This window comes from Silurus meridionalis, chromosome 9 (assembly GCF_014805685.1).
Source record: "Silurus meridionalis isolate SWU-2019-XX chromosome 9, ASM1480568v1, whole genome shotgun sequence".
Classification (NCBI taxonomy): Eukaryota; Metazoa; Chordata; class Actinopteri; order Siluriformes; family Siluridae; genus Silurus; species Silurus meridionalis.
This window is the reverse complement of record NC_060892.1, coordinates 14597995-14621514: the sequence shown is the minus strand read 5'-3', so window position 1 is coordinate 14621514 and position 23520 is coordinate 14597995. Positions and strand designations below refer to the sequence as shown.

Sequence of the window (23520 nt, the reverse complement as noted above, 5' to 3'; positions counted from 1 at the left end):
TTCAGAGAGGCTCCATACAAAACAGGAAGTCAAAGAGATGCCTCGAGCTCGTGGAGAGCAACGAAAGTGAGTTTGGGTTCGAGCTCATTGTCCAGAAATGCTCCGGACAAAAATGGACAATCACCAGCATTCTGCCTGGGAGCACCATGTAATGGGACGGAGAGAGAGTCGAAGACACTGGACAGCACCGAGAAGCCTGGATGACGACGCAGAGGAAACCACAATGCACCTGGATGTCTCTATTTGAACTTGACATCATATGATAAATGTTAAACATTTTTTAATCCTTATCTACTGTACATGTGCATACGGATCAGCCACTGCTTGGCACCTTGGCCAGTGGAATGTAGGTGCGTTTATCTAATATTTTCTAATGATCAGATATATATATAGCAGATATGATATAGCCAAGCCTATTTCTAGTTATCACTCAAGCTTTCACTATATACATTTTTTATATAACTTTTTATCATGACACAAAACCTCAGCGATTTTAAACCAATTCGATTTGCATAAGAAAAAGTTGGACGTCGGAATGAGTTTCAAAATGCATCCAGCCCCCGATTATTAGTGTGAAGAAGATTATGATTATAATATGAAATCATTTAAAATAATAAGAGGTGAGAAGAAAATTTTAAAAAGTTGCAAAAAACAAAGGATCAGTTAACGATGAAATAATCATAAACGGATTATTGTTAAGGAAACCGTGTAAAAGTAATATTCACATTCTTAAACTGATGTGTGAATAATTGTATAATAAGCCAGCAAGCTCGAGTATGAGTTTCCCAGTAACTCAAATTCAAATGTTGTTTGTCACACCTAAATTGGTATTAAAAACAATGAAGATAACAAATTAAAATCAAATATTTCTCCTTTACATCATTGACATTTGAGCAGTTCCCACCATTTTCAACCAAGACTTTTATCTACATATTGAAGAAAGGACAACAAATTGAATCGAATCGTATCATATCAGACTCAGCGATATCAAATGTCAGATCATCACCTGAAGAATTAATATTGTATCATATCATGTGAAAGCTTCAGGTTCACTCGCTCGAATATAAAAGCAGTGATACTTGTTTTTACTTTGCTTTAACTTTGGAAGGATGCACTTTTGTCTTGAGCTGCAAACATTAATATGATTCGACGTTATTTTCGCTCAGCAGTTCAGTGTTTGCTGTGCAGATGTCACTAGGGAGAAGGAGCTACAACGCTCTGCAACAGTCGTGCACGAATTTATTAAATGTATAAGTCCCTTCAAGTTGCTCATGATGTTCTGAGGCAAAACATCTCAATCCCTGTTTCATAAAACTAGAAATAGGCTTTAACTATATACGATATTTGTTATGAAAAGTACATAAGAAATATTAGATAAACCAGCCTTTAATACAGATAAGATGTTTCAGCGTGGATGTTCTGCACAATTCGTTTTTGTGCGAGGTATCGTTTGGATTTGTGTCGACTTTTGAAGGTGTCACCGGACTGGACGCAAGGTTTTTTATTTTAAGGCGTGCAGTCCGTATTTGCTACCGTGTAGCAGGCTTTGGCAATGTTTCTTGCTGTATTTCTTTCCTTCTAGTGTCTCAGGTTCGTAGGTCGAGATTATTTTGGAATCGAGCTGTACATTTCGGGGACATGCCAATACGTTGGAATATGTCTGGATACAAATCGACTATTTTATATCTTCATGTAAATCTCGGTATTTATAATATATGGCATTAAAATGAACAGATGGAGAAAAAAATAATGTGTCACGTTTATTTGTTTGTTTGTTTGGTCAGAGTAAGATGATTAGTCTGTTGCTGTAATTAAAACACTCACTGACAGTAATTGACACCTGAGTAACATGTGAATGTAATCAGATGAGCCAGTGGGTCCTGCCTTTTCCCAGTGTCCTGTTATCCAGTAAGGTTCATGTCTAATCACAGCAGTTTTGTAGTATCAGGATACACACATTTTAGACCACCGATAGGATCAGATCAGGAAGTTGAGAATTGTCGTTTATTTAGAGAACACACATCTATCTATCTATCTATCTATCTATCTATCTATCTATCTATCTATCTATCTATCTATCTATCTATCTATCTATCTATCTATCTATCTATCTATCTATCTATCTATCATTTTTAGAAGTAAAAGGATAAAAGGAAAACTACCACAGATATAAAAGTTAAGAATGAAGCTACAATATTGTTGTGTTCGAAAGAAAAACTTGCCACAGTTCCAAAAATAAGACAAAATAACTACTGCCATGTCAGAAGTAATGAAGCATCACGTTTCACAGTTTTATAAAGTTTCAGAATCTGAGCAGCTTGTTTGGATTTGCGTAATCATCTATTTTTTATAAGGCTGCATAATTTTGCATAACAAACATCACACTTCATTTCCTTTTCTTCTCTTCTCCCCTGATGCTTATTTATCTTGTGCCCTACAAAAAGACGTGTCTCATTTGCAAACATGGTCGTCAGTTAAAAATGGCGTCCTTGAATTTTTCATGATGTTGGTGTGAAGATGAAGGAGGCAGAGAACAGACACGAGGTCAGCAGCATGTGGGAGAGATCTGTTTTAAAAAAGCCTTACAGGATCAATACTTTATTTAGCCATTCATCATACTTCACTCTACCGAGAGAGAGAGAGAGAGAGAGAGAGAGAGAGAGAGAGAGTGTGTGTGTGTGTGTGTGTCTGTGTTTACAAGCATGTCTCCAACTATTGCACCATGTTAATTGCACTGTTTTTCTATAATATCTAGAATCACATGATGCACATCTGTACATTACACTCATTTAGAGGCATTTTGTTTCACACCTTTTTCACAATTAATTTTTTTCCATTATAATTCTTTACACAAATTTTTTATTTTTTGTGATATTTTATATGATTCATTTGTTATTTTTTTATTTTTATTTTTTCATGACTATTTTCACATGATTCTTTTTCACTTATTTTCAGGTGATTTTTTTTTTTTTTCAATTCATTTTGTCATCCTTTCACATTATTTTACATTTTTCATTTGTTTTCATTTGATTCATTACACTGTACATTACTTGATTTTCATCATCATTCTTTTAATATCTTATTTTTTCACATGGTTAATTATTTTCCCATTATTATTCTTTACACTTGATTGGTTGATTTCCCCATGTGATTTTTTTTTTCTGATGATAATTTAAATTTTTTGCTTCATTTATTTTTTTTATGTTACATGACTGCTTTCCACACGTGATCTCATTGTTTGTACAATGTCACATGTGGACATGTGCACTTTTAGAACATACCATGTTGAAATGTTTCCCCATTATCTAATATTATTAAATCATGTTTTCCATACACATGTGATGGACTTTTTGTTCTGATCTCACAGTTTGATAGGCCTGTTCCTCTTTATTACAATAATAAGCCTGTTCTCTAATCCTGACTCTTCTCAGTGATCTTGGCTTTAGAGCATTTGTGATGAAATCTACAAGAAGACGAGGAGAGGCCAAGAGACCTAAATGCCAGCCTCTGTAGCTGTCATGCGTTAGCTTAGTGTTTAAATCGCTTTAATTTCCTTGAAATTGCAACGCTTTTATGATTTATGCTTTCAGTTTTTTTACCCTTTTGCCTCAGGAATCAGCGTAAGAAGAAAAACCCTGGCAATAAGCTGGATAAAGTGCCTGTGTCTCTCTTTTGCCCCTATTTATATCTATTATTCAGGTGTCCTGAGGGAGAATGGCAATGAAAGAGAAGACGCAAACGCACACACACACACACATACTCTCACACACACTCTCATATACACACAGCACTATCACCAGTTATAAAACACAAAAGGAAAAAAAAACAAGTAGGAGTCAATGCAAGCAATGATGCTTGCATCAAACTCCAATATGACTTCACCCAACATCCTCAAGATTGTCTACTATGTGAGTGAGTATACCACATTTTTCTTGATAAAATTTATAACAAATATAAGATTTAAGTTGATTCACTATGGCCTGTGAGATTTATTCTAAATACAGTCATTATTCTGCACCATGAGGTTAGAGGAAGGCTGAGAGCGGGTTTATGAAGATTCCAAACAACAGATAAAACGAAGGGTCACTTCAGAATTCAAACTCTTTGTTGTGTTTTGATGGTTTTCCAAGATAAGAGGGCAAGTCTGGTCATTTTGAAGATGATCCTGTCTGTCAAAATGCCTCATACACACAGCCCAGCATCAAACATATACCTCACCATCATGCTAACAAACAGCACACATGATGTAAACAGGTTTCTATGGGAACGTATTGGCTCAATTATACTAAAAGGGAACTAACACTGCCTTTACGCACGACAAAAACTCAGTACCATTGAATATAATATGATGTGATAAAAATTCAATTCTCAAGGCAATAATTTAATTAATATAATTTTATGTTACCACTGGCTCTCTGGTGATTCTATTTTTGATAATAGCTCCCTGAATAGTTATGGATTTTGGCAAATGCCTTTATCCATATATATATATATATATATATATATATATATATATATATATATATATATATATATATTTGTTTTTTTTTTTTTTTTTTCTAAAAAAGTAAGGCAGTGATCCCACAGTTGAAAGCAATCAATCTAATTCAATTCATTCTTATTATTTGGCAGTTCTTTGTTATCTGATGGTATCCAAGGAGTCTGCTACAATTTGATTGGGATTCACAAGATTTTGATGTTTAGTGAGACCACTGAATCTGATGTGATATAAATCAAAATCACATTGTTTTGTAAGGTGAAACAAGGTTCGATATTTAATGACATCAATAAATCAGTATGATACCAGATAGAAAATGATTCAATTTAGTTTTCTTCAATCTTAACAGTATGACAGAGCCCTGCTAGCCTATTTTCAATTTAGCAGCAAATATTTTTCTCATAATAAACAATTAATGATTGATTCACTCCTATTCATCTCACTCTTCACCTTTTAAGTTGACGTATTGATCCAAATAATAAAATTTTTACACTCTTAGATAGTCACCAGATACACTATGAGAGAGTCTTTTTACAGGATCTGCTGCAGGGCTGTGTGTTAAACATGCTCTGTATGGAGTCAAAGTATCAGCAGAAACGAAAATCAGTCTTCTTAATGACTACACATACAGGGATACAAAATGATTCAGGGATGCTTATGCAGGAAATGTCAGTGGAGATATAATTATAATTTAAACAGGTTTAATGAAAAAAAAATGTAATCTAGAAAGAAATATCACTGCATTCAATATTGTAAACTTTCTCCATAAAGGATAATGAATTATAGGAGTGCTAAAATAATAATAACTCTAATGGGTGATCTGAAGCAAATAAGCTGACCACATGAAAAAATACCCCCAAATGTTTTTAATATCAATATCTTTATTCCAAAGATTTTTCAACATCAACACATTATACGGTGCACGTACCTCCTCGACACCACCAGGAGGCCAGACTGTTAGCTCTCCCACAAAACTTGCCTCAGAACGCAGTCTCCCTCCACCGGGTGACTCCTTCTGTTCCCACTGGGGATGGAGGGGACCTGGGCCTGCTCAGAAAGCATGCACTGCTGCAGGGGATCTCCCCAGCTACTCTGAGAGGGTCAGAAGCCAGCTTTGAGAGGCTGGTTCCCTGATCAGACTTCCGGGCAGATGGAGAGGCCAGGCTGTTAACTCTTCCACAAGATGTGCCTCAGAGTGCAGCCTTCCTCCCGCAGGTGTCTCCCTCTATTTCTGCCTGAAAGATCGCTGCGGATGGAGCAGACCCGCTGCCTCTCAGGAGGCCCCAACGGCTGCAGGGCATTGGTCCAGCCGCTCTGGGAGAGTCAGCGACCAGCCTTAAGAGGCTGGTTTCCCTAAGAGCTACTCGATTCAGTTTGGGTCCCCACCTCCCCAGTTCAACAGGTTGTGTCCTACCGTGGTGGAACACAAGCAGGCTCTGGTCCTGGAACAGGAAGTGCACACCCTCCTAAGGAAAGGGGCCAGCTCGTCTCTCTACTGAGGTAGTAAAAAACATTCTCCATTCAAGAGCTCCCTCTACATCACCACGTGGTGTGAGCACCACCAGTTGGACCCAGTCAAATGCCCGGTTGGTTCAGTTCTAGAGTTCCTGCAGGAACAGTTTGCCACAGGATTGGCTCCGTCAACCCTGAAGGTTTACATGTCCACTATCGCGGCTTATTGAACTCTGCTAGCAGGGCAGTCGCTGGGGAAACACCCCCTCATGACATGTTTCCTACCTGCCACCCGGAGGCTGAGGCCCGGGACACAATGCAGAGTGCCTGTGTGGGACTTGGCCAATGTGCTGGCAGCTCTATCTGAGCCCCCCTTTCAGGCCTGGGCTGAGGTGGCCCTTAAGTATCTGTTGGTTAAGACCGGGGCGGGGGCCTACAGGCTCTTTCCATGGCCCCGTCTCTACTGGAGTTTGCCCCTGGCATGGCCAATGCTATCCTTTACCCTAAACCAGGGTATGTGTCTAAGGTGTCATTTTGCAGGCATTCTGCCCTCCCCCTTTCCTAGCCTCTAACCAGGAGAAGCAAAATCGACTGTGTCCACTGGAATGCTGTGAGCACTAAACACATACCTCCACAGGACGAGTCAGTGGAGGAAGTCGGAGCAGCTGTTCGTCTGCTATGGCCCTCATAGGTAATGCACTACATGTTTTAGAATGGTGAAAGATATGAACTGCAGGCAGGGCAGTTCAACACATGGACTCTTCTAATACAAAGTTATGCTATTGTAATAGATGCAGTATACAGTTTTTTCATTTGCATTCTGTTTTGATAAACATTTTACTTAGCATTGTTTGAAATTGGGGTTGTAAAATCTATTATATGTAGCTGCTTTAAAGGGCTTTACTGTGGAGCCAAAGTGTCTGTCAGCGAATTGAAAGTTCTATGAGATACATTCTCTGCTATTCAGGGGCAACACCATTATATTAAACGAAGTGTAGTGAGCATGTGTATTTTTAAGTGCACTGTTTCAGAAGCATAAACAAACTAATAAAAATCCCAATAAATCCCATCTAGTGAAAATGGTATGTGGTATAAATTACAAAAATTGTATTTATATCTGACACAAGCAAAACAATACAGGGAGTGCAGAATTATTAGGCAAGTTGTATTTTTGAGGATTAATTTTATTTGAGGATTTAATTTGAACAACAACCATGTTCTCAATGAACACAAAAAACTCATTAATATCAAAGCTGAATATTTTTGGAAGTAGTTTTTAGTTTTAGCTATTTTAGGGGGATATCTGTGTGTGCAGGTGACTATTACTGTGCATAATTATTAGGCAACTTAACAAAAAACAAATTCATACCCATTTCAATTATTTATTTTTACCAGTGAAACCAATATAACATCTCAACATTCACAAATATACATTTCTGACATTCAAAAACCAAACAAAAACAAATCAGTGACCAATATAGCCACCTTTCTTTGCAAGGACACTCAAAAGCCTGCCATCCATGGATTCTGTCAGTGTTTTGATCTGTTCACCATCAACATTGCGTGCAGCAGCAACCACAGCCTCCCAGACACTGTTCAGAGAGGTGTACTGTTTTCCTCCTTGTAAATCGCACATTTGATGATGGACCACAGGTTCTCAATGGGGTTCAGATCAGGTGAACAAGGAGGCCATATCATTAGATTTTCTTCTTTTATACCCTTTCTTGCCAGCCACGCTGTGGAGTACTTGGACGGTGTGATGGAGCATTGTCCTGCATGAAAATCATGTTTTTCTTGAAGGATGCAGACTTCTTCCTGTACCACTGCTTGAAGAAGGTGTCTTCCAGAAACTGGCAGTAGGACTGGGAGTTCAGCTTGACTCCATCCTCAACCCGAAAAGGCCCCACAAGCTCATCTTTGATGATACCAGCCCAAACCAGTACTCCACCTCCACCTTGCTGGCGCCTGAGTCGGACTGGAGCTCTCTGCCCTTTACCAATCCAGCCACGGGCCCATCCATCTGGCCCATCAAGACTCACTCATTTCATCAGTCCATAAAACCTTAGAAAAATCAGTCTTGAGATATTTCTTGGCCCAGTCTTGACGCTTTCAGCTTGTGTGTCTTGTTCAGTGGTGGTCGACTTTCTGCCTTTCTTACCTTGGCCATGTCTCTGAGTATTGCACACCTTGTGCTTTTGGGCACTCCAGTGATGTTGCAGCTCTGAAATATGGCCAAACTGGTGGCAAGTGGCATCTTGGCAGCTGCACGCTTGACTTTTCTCAGTTCACGGGCAGTTATTTTGCGCCTTGGTTTTCCACACGCTTCTTGCGACCCTGTCGACTATTTTGAATGAAACGCTTGATTGTTCGATGATCACGCTCAGAAGCTTGGCTATTTTAAGACTGCTGCATCCTCTGCAATATATCTCACTATTTTTGACTTTTCTGAGCCTGTCAAGTCCTTCTTTTGACCCATTTTGCCAAAGGAAAGGAAGTTGCCTAATAATTATGCACACCTGATATAGGGTGTTGATGTCATTAGACCACACCCCTTCTCATTACAGAGATGCACATCACCTAATATGCTTAATTGGTAGTAGGCTTTCCAGCCTATACAGCTTGGAGTAAGACAACATGCATAACGAGGATGATGTGGTCAAAATACTCATTTGCCTAATAATTCTGCACTCCCTGTAGACTATACAACAAATATCTATGTCAAGGAGTCCATTTATGAGAATAGGTCAAATGTCATTTATGTGATTCATCAAGTTTTTTCAGTGGTGTTTTCTTTGTATGGAATATATAAATGAACTTATTTACAGCAGTTGCTGTATTGAATTTTGATTTAATCATCCACATCATTCACAACATCATCTAACTATAACCACTAAACTTCTTACATATTTAAATTCTTTTTATACTCTTATTCTTACAGTTTAAGCCAAGTATGCTTCTCCTCTGTGATTATGTACATAAAAATAAGTGACATATCACCAGATCACACAGATCATATTTATACACAAATGCATATGAGACACAGATCCCTAGCAGCTTGCTGTATTTTCAGAAAGCTTTCTCAACCTAATGAGTCATCTGAGTTTTTTTTTTTCTTCACATTTTCTACAGCAAATGTTCAGTAAATTAGATGTGGCATTATTAAATTGTGAGAAGAAAAGCAAGATGTCAGGATGACCCGCTTTCCCGATTAGTGCTCAACTCAGCAGGATTCACTTCATTACGTTTTTAATAAAGGGACAGTGTGAGGGGAAAAATTAGAGATATTAAAAGCGGTTAAATTCCACTCTCTGTTTGTTTTTGCTATCCTTCATCAGTGACCCGAGAGCATCTCGTGTCATCCCATATGTAGTAATAATGCAGCATTCAACACTCCAGCTGTGATCATGCAAATCTAACTACATATTTAGCTCAATTTCCACTAAAACATGTATAACTTGTAAGATATGTGTGGAATAAAGTGTGCTGTTATAAGAAAATGTGATTCCATTCTTTTTTATTTGTTTAGCGCTTTTAACAATAGACATTGTCTCAGAGCAGTGTTACAGAAATAAAGCAGAAATAAAGATGTATAAACGAGCATATATTTTTAGTGCCTATAAGTTTGTTCCCTATAATTGTGTTTGTCCCTAATGAGTGAGCCAGTGGCTTCTGTGGCAGGAAAAATTCTATAAGATGGCATGAGGAAGAAACCTTGAGAGAAACCTTACTAAAAAGGGAACCCTTCATCATCTGGGTGGCATCAAATGCCCATTAATTACATGTCCATCATTGTTAAAGTGTGCAGTGTTTGGTGCTTAAATCCAAAACTGTTCATGCAACCTGTGGTCCGTAACCATTGTAGTAGACTGTTGATATTAATTACAGTTATAATCCATCCTTTTATTTGCTCAGTAGATTCATGGATCTTTAGGCTGTTGAGGTGGAACCATGTCAAGCTGCACATAGTGGTCTCCAATTGAAGAGATCTCCAGCCAGTGTTAGGGTGTTGGGTTTAATCGTTCTGATCCGATGAGGAGAAATGGACAGAAACACTGGTCACTGCTACCTCAGAAGCATGTTTAAAATAATGGGTGTGGTGATGCCACATTGTTTAATTCCTTGTATATGACAGTAAATGTCCATTTTATCCACTAATTGTTACATGTAATGTTTGTAAAATGACTACGTAGCAAGTTAGTTTTCTGATATTGTTTATGATGAAGCAGTTTTTCTTTATCACTAGCCAATCTTTTCTCTTTTTCCTCTTTAAGATAATTAGGATGGGTCAGGTTACAGAGAAACTATAAAGTTTCATCCATATCAACAATGATGAAATATCATTCTTAAAAAAAATAAGACAAAATTACATTTTCCTGTCATATGAGGTTCTTCTAAAAGATATTACCACAAAGTTAGAGGCACACAATTGTATAGGATGTCTTTGTGGTACAATTAAGTTGTACCTTCATTAGATCTAGGAGACCCAAACCTGTTCCAGCATGGCAATGCCCCTGTGCACAAAGCTAGCTCCATGAAGATATGGTTTATATGGGTTGCGTGAAAGATCTTAAGTGTCCTGCTATAGAGTCCTGACCTCAACCCTATTAAACACCTTTGGGATGATTCAGAATGATGACGGCACCTCAGGCCTCCTCCCCCTACACTTTATTAATGTTCTTGTGGTGCTCTCACGGCTGCGGCCCGGGTTTGATCCCCCGTCAGGGAACCAACCTCAGACACTTAGTGCCAGTCCCAAGCCCAGAAAAATGGGGAGGGTTGCGTTAGGAAGGGCATCCAGCGTAAAACATGTACCAAATCAAACATGCGGATGATCCGCTGTGGCGACCCCTGATGGGAGAAGCCGAAAGAAAGTTTTGTGGCTGAATGAGCACAACCACACACCAAAATCTAGTGGACCATCTTCCGAGAAGGTTCTTATAATAAAAAATACATGATTAAATGTGAAATGGAGTGTTCAAAATACACATATGAGTCTTATTGACAGGTGTTTACAAATTTGTTTCATGTAGTGTTTAGAAGATTATTAAGCATATTTCTGAAATAATTCGAATTTGACGTATCCTTGCTATGATTTTTTTGCAGGATTTGTTTCTATGATCTACGTTAACAAAACTCTAACGAGACTCAATTCAGTGATAGTGAATGTGCAGAGTGTTCATGCGCGACATAAAAAGGTCAAAACTGAATCTTGAACGAGGTGGTGAACACGGTCGCCTTTCTGGAGAAGTTAAAAGATGCGTCAGGGTGTTGGAAAATAACCTCTCCGAGTCAGGCCTGGTCGCCATGGGAACATGTGAGAATGTCCTCCAGGCTCAGAGACAACTGAGTGAAGGTGATCTGAAGATTAATACTCGCTGAGAGTGACGCTTAGCTGTGCTGCACTCTGGGATTTATTATCGTGAACTTGCCAGGTGAAGTGGTTGAGAAGACATTAGTGGAGCAGAGTTTTAAATAATAGATTAAAGTATAAAACAAAGCCACCGGCGCTTTCGTGACGCTTGTCGATGTGCAGGTCTCGGATTTGGAAAGTGTTGGAGGTGAACTTCTGGGATTGTTTCAATCTGTTGATTCTCTTCATATTTTCATTTTGAACTCTCAATTCTGATTAATAATGAAGTGATGATTTATTTTAAATAGAGAATTTTGTCTGATAAGTCAAGGATTCAAGAATGAAAGATTATCAACAAAAACTGTTTAAAAATATATATAATTATTGTTATAGTGAAATTTAATATAGTGAAAGGTATTTGTTTAGCCTTTACAGAAGGAGACTGCAGTGTGTGTTTAAAGCAGTAAAGCTGTAACTTAATACTTTTATCATCTTATTTATTTTTTTGTAGGATTTTTTAGCTCAATGTTTAAGGTTTTTTGTTACTGATTGAACAAGACCCTTAACCTTTTGTGCTCCAAGGATGCTGTATCATGGCTGACCTTTACTCTGACCCCAGCTTCCAAACATCGCTGGGATCTATCTGAAGATAGAATTTCACTGTGCTGTAAAGTACATGTGACTAGTATAAAGCACATTTCTTTTTCTTTTACATCAAGCTTTATTTTTATTTGAATTTATTTTTGCTTTTGCTTTGGTGCCAACACTGAGAAATTGTTATAGATATTTAACAAAATAAAAAGACTATGACAAAAATGATAGATGTGATAGAAAAAACAGAAAACTACCAAATACAGAAAAGACTAAAAAAAAGTATTACTATATGGTTTTCTGTATGGACATGTTCATCTAATGTTTATAGAAGGAATCACCAGTGTCATTGTTTTGTAACATTCAGGGGGTAAAGATGAAACTTTACATTTTGTCAATATCCTCAAGAAAAGAAAAGTTAGAATTTTTTTTCTCTGTACTATGAGGTTCACAATGTGTGTATGTTTTTTTTTTCATCCTTTTTAATATGACTGTTGGTTTTGTTCCAGTATTGTTTGACTTTTTTTCAATGCACCACTGAGCCATTATAAGATTTATGAAGCATCCCCAAGGTGTGACAACTGGCACACTAAGACAACAAATGTGACTACAATTAATTTATAATTTTCTTCCTATAATGTAGTTAAAGATCCTGAGCTCAGGTTATTGAATCAGTTTTTCAACTTCTCCCAATTCCCTTATAAAATCCTTTCACTTTTGTTAAGTTATTTTCTGTTTTTGAGTGCAAAACTAAAACTATGCGTTTACGAGGTCTAAAGTTAGAATTGCTTAAATCACAGAATTATACAAAGTGATGAAATGTAATTAAACCCATCAGCTTACTCACAGCACACAAAAGCATGATTCTGATCTTATCAATCTTTGTATCTGTCACTGAGAGGGAGGGATCAGAAACTGCAATCCATCACCATTTTCATTTCCCTCCATGTTTTCTTAAGCACATACTGTAGCACGGAATAAATCTCGGAGGTGCGCAGTCATAAATACAACATTCATGTTGTTCTAAAACTATAATTTATTCTTTGGCCTATAGGGTTTGAGTCCAATCAATCTATTTCATGTCATGCAGCACTGCAGCGGACTCGAATATTAATCATGCTTGTGCTCCGGTGTAATTTAGCCGTCATTGATCCCTTTTATAAGCTTGTTTGTTTTCATTATGATCTGCCTTGTCTTTATCTTCCTCTCTCCCTCTCTCCCTCTCTCCCTCTCTCTCTCTGCACAGGGTTAATGTTAGCTTTAACCAACTGGGACTGCACATTAATCTCACTTACCCCAAAGCAGAAAATATCTTCACTGCATTCAGACAGTTGCAGAAACTTTCCTCAAGGTCAACATTTCATCAGTTAATGCTTATCAAAAAGCACACCTTATGAATAAATGAAGTTATATATTCCTGATGGTTTTGCATTAGAGTAAAAGCATGCTGTTGGCCTTGCTTACTTTGAATACAGATCTCAAAACTACATAAGAATACATCACAAAAAGCAAAGAGAAGACTTTTAGCTCTTTTTTATGTACATCATCTACACGGCTTTGTGCCAGTCTGTCACACGTGCTGAATTAATATGATATCATTATCACACAAAACAGATCTTATATGTAATGCATGTCCATTACTGACACCTGCTTTCTAATAGCACATGTAATCAGGCTTAAAAGGCTGCTTTCAGATTTGTTTTTAGGGGGAACTGTGCATAAAACAGCCTAAAAACAAAAAAAACATGCAGAATGTAACAATAATCACACCAATCCTTTTAAAATCATTAAAATCCTCCTTAAAACACCATAAATACCTACAAATGTTTGAGGTGTCATTTTAATAGAGCTCCAAAGTTGGTTAAAATGGTTGTTTAGGCTGAGAGTTGATTGTGGCAGCATGAAGATGGTGTCATTTGAAAAAAAACAAAAGCTGTATTAGTGGTTATGGCATGACTGCAAAATTATGACTTGTAATGTGTGTCAGTCAATCAATTCCTGATAATATCACACGCCTTCCATTAAAGAATGTGATCATGTGATCAGGGTGCTTTCTACTTATATTAACTCTACATTTTGAGAAGATTGAAAGCTCAACTGAATTACATATAAAATTAATACAATGATACCCAATGTCATCAAGCAGTGTTACACATTTATGATGCTTTAACAAAATAATATAACTTACAGTGTGTGTGTTATACATTTAAATTAGGTCAATAATCCAGTATAAAAAAACACATTTTATTTAGCTGGCATATGGGCTTTATAAATAATAATACATAATAAATAATAAATCCATAGTTCATTTGAATATAAACAGACTCAGTATTCGGTTCCATGCTGCTGTAAGAAATAGATAAGCTAATAAAATATTGGAGGAAATTGCATGCACTTTCCCTCTTTCCTTTTTGTGAGTATCTTCTTCTTAGAGGAGCTTAGATTTGAATACTCAGTTAATTTGTTTCTAAAATGTTTATGGAGCCCAGTTCCACTTCTGATCATATTTATATCCTATATGCTAGTCAACTGAAGCATTTTAACATCAAAAAACTAAAAGAAACAGTGTAACTGATAACACACTGTTTTAAAACAGTGTGTGAACTGATAACATCCTCAATGTGCAAATTAACATCTCAATTAAAAATCAGAATAATAATAATTGTTGCTGTATCTATTTAATACATACATTTATATATGATCCATTAATGCTTTTAAAACATACATGCAGCATGTAGTAATTCATATTGGGTCACATTTATCTTGCTCTTGTTTTTCCCTCTTAAAACTATATTAGTATATAAGTACTATTTATAACAACAGCACTTGATTAACATTATACCCGAACAATTTATTGTGTATTTTCGACTTTCATAGCACAAACACATCAATAACACTGCACAAGTACACTCTGATTAGCGCTCGGCTGCCAGATTAACTATAATAACGCGTGCTTTGTATCTGGAGGCTTATTCAACGTGGCGTCTGCGAGTCGAGTGCGCCTTTTTTATAATCACAGCGTTTTATGTGCTTTCACCTTCATTTCAAGCTCAGCACTAACGCTGCTAATAAACAGAGGAACGGTAAGGAAGACAGACGTGTGTTCCATTAGCTTCATTAAGCAGGGAGTTAAAATACCTCTATGACTTTGGTTTTTATGAGGACACAGTGAGTGAAGCGTGGATGCCAAATTATTTGAAAGTTTCTTGACAAGTAATGACCTCAAGACCCTTCTATCTGTTATTCCTTCTAGCATACAAACTGATATATATATATATATATATATATATATATATATATATATATATATATATATATATATATATATATATATACTGTATATATAAAATGTATTCTGAAAGTATTTAGACCCCCTTCAATTTTGTTATGTTGCAAACTGATACCACATACTAATTATTATTAACTCTAATTAATATACACTCTGTCCCCCTTAAGGACAAAGTGAAAACAGAATTTTTGAAATATCTGTCAATTTCTTTTTTATGTACATCATATGTACATATCTGTTCAGACCCTTTACAACACTTGAAAATTAGCTCAGCTACTTCTCATTCACTTGACGGTTGCTGAGATGTTTCGACACCTTTACTAGAGTCCATCTGTGGTAAATGAAATTGATTGGCTCTCTATAGAAGGCCGCACAGCTGACAATGCATATCAGGATTGTTGCAAGGACTCGATCTGAGCTATATGACAGACTGGTTAGACGAAAGCATCGCCACAAAAATAAAAAAATAAAACCATACAAAACCCATGAAAGCCCACTTGAAGAAACCAAGATTGAACTGTTTGGCCTCAATTCTAAACATTATGAGGAAAACATATTGTTTCTCTGTCTCTGAGACTTTTTGGGATCCATGGACGTTGTATCCTATTGGAGAGCGGCCAAATTTAGGGATGCTACATAATAAACACTGCCCTGTACCAACTTTTTAAAAAGGTGTTGCAGCAATCTAAATTTATCTGACAAAATCGCACATTTCCTCGTTTTAAACAGTTATCTTTTTGTTATATTGTTAACAAAATATGGGTTTATGACATTTTCAAATCATTGCATTTACATTTTACACAATGTTGTGACTTTTTTGTTTGTCGGGGTTGTAAAAATACAAACAATATAAAATGTAGATATTATTGAATTTAATAAAAAAATACATATTATGCACATACAAAATTCATACAAATACATATTATAAAAAATGTTCTAAACATAAATAAAAGAATAAATAAATTAGACAGTAATTTTTTTTGCATTTAACTATGTTAAATGATAAATTGATAAATTGTGTTTTAATGATTATTCCTGTTAATGAGTAAAGAGTACAGAGCATAATTTATCTCTAAGACTAAAGAATGATGTCTGAAATGTAGGAAAAGAAAGAGGGACAAGACTGTGTAGTCAGAAGACATGCTAATAAGTCTCTCCCTATTCATAAAGCTCCCTAGAGCGTAGTGCACTTCATTTAAGGGACTGAGAAAATGGGTAATAATGATGTGCATGAATGAATCTTAATTCAGTCCTGAATTCATTCCGCAGCACAGTGGCACCATGCAGACCTGCAGATGAGTGTAATCGCAAATTAGATCTGCCTGATAGTCTCCCGTGTCTGTCCTCCGCAGCTCTGTCCTGAATGTTAGCCTGTGATAGAACACTAGAAATCATTCGAACATGACTGTTAAGGAAGCTCAAAAGAAAGTAACTTATAAAATATTATAACCTTGTTTAATGTACATTCATTGATTGCTGGGAATAAATCTCTTGACAGCTAATGATGTCACACCCATCAAACATGGTTCACCACTAAGCCTCCAGTGGACATACTAAAATGTATTGTTTAAATTCTTCTTCATTTGTCCCATTTAGTGTCTTTGCATGTGTATATGTGTTTAAATGTTCTCCCTTCGTTAATTCTTCTCTAGAAGTTTTAAATAAGTGTTTTCTGTGTTGTGTTGGTGGACTTTCCCTCGTAGTTCTTCATTTGCATTTCTCCATTCTTCCTCTTCATTTCTTCAAGTTTGTGTTTACTTTATTGCGTACGTTTGTGAAATCTTGATCACAATCACAATCATTGGTCCTTGTTGAACATTGCCTTTACTGTTACAATGATCTTCACTCTTCTGGGAAGGCTTTCCACGAAATTATTGGCATCACTGTGGGGATTTGTGTTCAGCTACAAGTGTATTAGTGAGATCAGCTGCTGATGCCAGTGATTTAAATAAACCATAAAAGTGTTCAATGGTGTTAAGGGGATGAGATCTTTCACTTCATCCTTAACAAACCATGAGCTCAAGGAGCTCAGGAACATATTTATGCTGGAATTGGTTTGTGTTTCTTAGTTCCAGAGAATGGAACATTTTAATTTTAATTTAATGAAGAATAATTGTAAAAACCATGAGCTACTCCAGAAACTTGAATTACTGAATGTAAAAAAAAAAATGTGGCTTTTAATTTAAATTGTTTTGTTTTGTAAAAAAAAAAAAGACAGCTGAGAGAGGTTTATTGTGTAGAGGTATTGTATTGTAATTAAAAAAGAAAAAATAACTGAGATTACAATAATATCGATGTTGGGTTTTTCTGAGCATTATGGCTGAACTGTGTTACACTCCATAATAACAAGCAGTCTTGGTGGAATAAATTGTAAGTGAGTAGTCGAGTTTGGAGATATTTCATTTTAAAAAACGCTCTCTTAAGATAACTCCAGCAGTTAGGAAAGTAGGCAAGGCTTTGTGATTGCACAAGTCAAAACTATTTAATTTGCAGTTTGGACCAAACTTCAGAAGTGTTGGGTGCTGATATTGAATGCACAAGCGAAAATATCTACCTAGCATGCCATGACGCTTTTGCACTTTGTTAGACATATTTTTTGTTCAAACAACACATACATTTTAATATTTTCGAATAAATTTTTCTTGCATGTTCACCAGAGTTGGAAAATAATAAGGTAATGTGCATCTTATGGCTACTGGGGTATATAGTATCCCGAGGAATATGGGCCTTGTGCAAAAATGTACCCCTCCAATCAGAAGTCCAAGATCTGTGTATGGGTTCAGTTTACAATTTACAGTTTATCCAATCAAGTTGATCAACATAAAAAAAACTTCGAAGGTGACCTTGTTATGCTACACAATATAGTTCTATATTCTATGTACACCCAGTTTTATCTAAGTAAGATTTTAACAGAATGTACATTATTTTACTTTAATTATTTCTCAAAACATTCTACACAAATGGTATTTACGCTTCTAAATAAAAATAACTTTTGCATTTTTTTCTTCTTCTGACAATACACCAGTTACAGAGATCCTAATGAGGTGGGCTTAAAGCAAAAGAAAAAGGACACGGTGTGTGATCACTTTACCCGTCTGTCTCATAGCTGGCTTAAATCTGCAGTCAGAGATAGAAACAAATCAGAAACACCCTTTTAATACGTGTGCATTTATTTCAGATTGGTTTTACAAATGTTGTACAGTCATTATTTAACACAATATAGGGTGAAATAGATGGCAAAATCTTATCTAAATCATTTTTGCAATTCTTTTCTTTTGCAAGAATGACACCTTAAAAACTGAAAACACCATTATACTATTTTGGAGTCCTCTATGACATCCCACCTTTGATTGGCATTTATGTAAAAGCCTGCCCACAACACCCACATGCACTTCCAGTTACACAGATAAAGAAAAGTATAAAACAGCCCTGAGTTGTCTGATCTGAGTCATACAATCTGGCTGGTTTTTAAAAGGCTGTAACCGTAGCCTGACTTCCCGATATCACAATGAATCTTTTACACCACTCAATAATCTTAAAATTCACAATCCATCAGTGAATAGTGGACAAAAATAGCATGAGAACGTAGGGCCATTAAGTGTTCGAGCTTTTCACGTATTGTGTGACAGACGCTAAAGCTGTTTGAAGTGTTAATGAAGTCAGGAAGAGAGCTGACGCTGGGAGCTGGTATTGCTAACAAAAGCCTGAACTGAACCTGGAGCTGGTTTTAAATGGATTCTTAAGTGCGTATAATTGTTGCCTTTATTTGCTTTAAAGTTCTTGACACTCCCATGAATGCTGATGTCTAATTTAGGGTTTTGATTGGCCAAGATGGATAGGGCATCTCGCTGAGTTCTGGAGGATTATCATACAGCAGGTTTAACAGAGGAACAGTTTATGTAGCAACATAAAAAGAATATGAAGATTTCTTTATGGTTCTTCACATGACAATATGCATGGAAAAAAATGTAAATAATAATCAACAAATTTACTTTCACTAGAGGAGAGCAAAACTGGAGCAGAATGTTTACTAAATGTTCTGAAAACATTTCCACAATGGTGGACAATGAGAAAGTATTTTTACTTTGTTACTGTGCTTAAGTACAGCATCTTTTTGAGAAACTTTTAATCCACAAAATTTTCAGGGAAAAAAAACATGGCTTTCCTCTCTACTTCGAAATTAATCCAGAAATTGCATTGAATGAGACCACAAGCGTAACACCACGATCATGGGCAAGAGTGTATGTGGAGTAAGGGTTCTCTCACTTTGTCTGTACCAATAGTCAATACCAAAAGTCTGTCTTTATAAAGGTATGATGTGCAGGAGAATGGAATACTGGATAAAAATATCAAATTCCCTTACAGTAACTCGAGCTGCCTCAACAACGCTTTGGGAATGCTTCCACGTGTTCACACTCTAAACTACGTGTGTAATTAGTTGAACAGAAAACCGCGACTCCACCGGCGAGAGGACGTCATGACCAGGACTTTATGAAGGCACATGCCGTGGAGAAGCAATGAAGGCACATGCCGTGGAGAAGCAATAGCTTCTGTTTGTTCAGGAACCACTGTCTTTTTTTTTCACTGTTTTTGCCGCAGGTAAGTATTGGTAAGTTGGTAAAAATATGTAAAAAAAATAATAATAAATTATTCGGAAGAAAATGGAGAAGCAAATATATAAACGCAAGCAGGCTTTCAGATTATGTATAGCTTTTCTGCTATGCTTGGTCGGCTCTTGAGCGCTCATTGCGACCGCATATCCATGACAACGCTCCGCTCCAGAGAGTGCTCTTTGAGGAGGGCTCCTCACAGTTCTTCACACGCAATCCAGTTCTCCCAAGGAATCGGAATCACACCTTTTCGGCAGTTTTTTCCTCCTGTGAGGAGAGTGCTGTGCTCCACCTCTCTTCCTCCGAGGATTGGGGGATGAACGCTAGTGATCCCATGGAGGACATGCCCCCACATCCAGTTTATTTCGAGGAGCTGCTGGAGGTAGTGACTTGTGCTGTTGCCAAGCTGGATATCGCTTGGCCAGAACCCTGATAAAAGTTTCTTGCCACGCCGGGGTCTGCCTTGCTTCCCAGACCTGCACACTGAAGTGACCAAGGAATAGCCCTTATTTGGCCCATATCTGAAGGAGTGCACTTGTGCAAAGCTCACCAGTATCGGAGCTTTCCGTTCGGCCTTGCATTCTCACACCGCACCTTCACAATGTGTGTCGATGCGGCTCTGGCTCTGCTGAGACTCCGGGGCATCGGCATACTGGATGCCATGGTATAGGCGTGGCCGAGGCTCCGCTTGTATGCTTTTCCCTTTGTAGCGCTGCTCCCAGGAGTTCTGCAAAGAGTTCTCCAGGATGGAGTCCGTCTTCTCCTGGTAGCCCAGGCTGCAGCTGTGGCCCCTGAGGGGGGACAGCTCTTAGTCACTGCACTATATTGTTGCTTCAAACACATTTTTGATCAACATGACCCATTTAACATATTTAACATCCTATTCAACATCAAATTTAGAAATGTTTTACCAGCATGAAACTTGCTAAGGTTTATCTCACTGAAGAAAACAAACTATTCTACTATTTTTACATGTATAGTATATGCAGTATTATAATTATTCAAATTATTATAATTATGTTACAGTTTTACAATAGAATTCACAACTCACTGTTAACATATCTATAATATATTTACTTATTTACTGAAAATACATTGCTTGGATGAGAAATACATGAATAAACGCTGCATGGATTTAAATAAATAGCCTCATAAGCCTAATATTTGAATAACTGATGTGAATAATTATTATGAAAAGCAAAGGCATAATTTATTAAAATAATGAGTAAGCAACATGCTTATACGTTGATTGAATAGCATCGTTATTAAATCACTATTTTTATAGATTGTATTCACTAAGGATTAAAGAATGCATAAGGTATAAAGCATATGTTAGGTATTTCATTTAAACAAATTAAAAAAAACAGTAATCTGTACTGAGGGGGTTTTAGTTTTTATTTTTGACAGTTAAAGGGACACAGTAAAAAAAAATAAGGCAGGAAAGCCAGCAGTTCTTTTGCTAAACCTTTGTCACGCATTACATTTCTACATTTTATTTGCATCCACAGAGTTTCACTTGTTGCTGAGTGACTGCTTTTCTCCCATGGGCTCATTCCCGTCTGTAGTGATGGATTTTAAGGACGATGACAAAGAAGTTGCACTATTTAAGAGAAAAGTCCTAATCCACAGTAAATTGTTTCTTGAGGCAAGGACACAGAACAAAATTAATTACACAGTGGATGAACAGAGGGAAGTGGAGTGCACTGCAGAGACAGAGAGAAAGAGAGAGACAGAGAGAGATACACTTTCCAAAACCTTCCACACTTTTTGTTCTTTTAAACAGAGCCAGGAATGCCAGTCACTTCTAATCATTCTGAAGAGAAATCAATAGACAATGCGCAGGGCTAAGTGTCTCAGAGGGGAACCGGACTGTCGTGTCAGATTGGCTCGCTGCGTTGCTGTTGAGTGTTCAGGAGAGCAGGGGCTTCATTGCAGTGAGCAACAAATGGAACAGTGTTGGGCCAAATGACTAATTAACCCTCGCTGGCTGGGCTGGGACTGCAGCCAGACCTCTTCATAGAGCCAGTGCTCATCTGTGTGCAGAGAGGGCCAGGTGACCTCTCGTTGCCTTCAGACACAGCTGCCTCCTCAATGAAGCATCCTTATTTCCCTAATTTTTACTCATAAGTAGTTCTCTTGCTTTTGCCAGTTTTAAAGCTCTTTTTTTGTTTTTTGTTTTTTTGTGTGTGCTTCTGTTTTATTTTGCCTGCAGGCTTGGAAGCTGACTCACGAGGCCTGGCAGCCCATCTGCCCATTTGTACCAAAGTTCAACTATATATTCTTTCTTGACAATTACATTGATTAGAATACTATGTAATTGGAACTATACAATAATACCAGGTAATGATGAAATGGATTAAAATGATCTCATCCAAATTGCAAAGTTTTTTTTTTTTTTTTACTGATTGCAATTTAATTTATAACATGTTTTGTCTTTCTGATTTTGACCATGTTCTTTATGTGTGCTCAATAATGCTCCATTTAGCTCATATCAGAAATCTCTTGAGGGTGACTAGGTGAGTGAGGACCCAAATGCAGGATGCACACGGGGAGTGAAGAAAACAGGCTTTAATGGGGCAGAGACAAAAACACAAACCAAAAAAAAACAGTCCAGAGTTCAAAAACCAGAGCAGAGCAGAACAGGGGTCAGGAACAGGATCAGGAGCAGGAAAAGGTATCCAGAGTAGACAGAGTGCCAAGAATAATCCCAGGGACTATAGGAAGCCGGTGAGATAATCTAGCCCCGAGCTAAACTCTCAAGCGTCCTTAAATACTGGGAGGCGCAGGAAAAACATCAAGATGGGCGCCGACTCGAAATTGCGCACAGCCGAACCGAAAGTGCGCGCCGTGTACCCGGAAGTTCATCACTGAATTTTTTTTTACTGTTTGATTAACATTCTGCCTGCAGATTTGCACTGTTAAAAAAGAATTGATTTACATTTAACTGGCTCAGAATTTGTAACATGAAACAGTTGAAAACCTTTGCCATACTATGCATCATTTATGGGATTATGATTTAGTCATGCATATAACCTACCGTAATTTCCGGACTATAAAGCGCACCCTTATATAAGCCTGAATTTGACAAATATTTTTATTTTTAACATAAATAAGCCACATCTGTCTATAAGCCGCAGGTGTCTACACTGAAACTAATGAACTTTACACAGGCTTTAACGAAAGACACAAAATGCAATATGTTGCTCTTCTATTAGGAGCATAGCGGTATTTTGGGAATACAGCATGCCACTGCATTCTTCCTCTATTACTGCGTGTGAAGAAAGTCATTGTTCACTGTCTTCCTCCTTCCTTTCACAACTACAGGGGTACCTTGACCTACGAGTGCATTAATGTACGAGTTTTCCGAGGTACGAGCGGTCACTCGTTCAATTTTTTTGCTTTGTTACGCGAGCAAAAAATTGAGGTATGAGCTCGAGACTAAGCGAAGCCAGAAAGCGAAGACTGTGATGAAAATTAAGATAAGCAAAGAAGAAAAAGTAAAAATTTTAAAGTTTATGGATACGTAGTGTACAGGAGTGATAGTAAAAAACGAGTTTTCCCTCTGCCTCCGCTTATCGCCTCTACCCCCCTCCACACACACACACACACACACACACACACACACACCGGCGTTTTTCGTTAGCTCAAATCGTCTCATCTTCAAGGAAAATACACTGAATAAAACCTTATTATATCTTTACATACTCTTTCTATTATGTTTTTATACAAG

The 23520-nt window shown here is 37.2% G+C and overlaps 1 protein-coding gene across 1 annotated transcript in view; it reads left to right on the top strand.

Moving 5' to 3' along the window:
- Positions 1-1747, top strand: part of galnt18b (UDP-N-acetyl-alpha-D-galactosamine:polypeptide N-acetylgalactosaminyltransferase 18b) — a 103194-nt gene extending 101447 nt beyond the window's left edge. The window contains exon 11 of the mRNA XM_046857698.1: positions 6-1747. Coding sequence (XP_046713654.1) covers positions 6-152 — 147 coding nt within the window. The 3' untranslated portion in view covers positions 153-1747. The remainder of the gene's footprint in view (positions 1-5) is intronic.
- The last annotated feature ends 21773 nt before the right edge of the window (positions 1748-23520 follow it).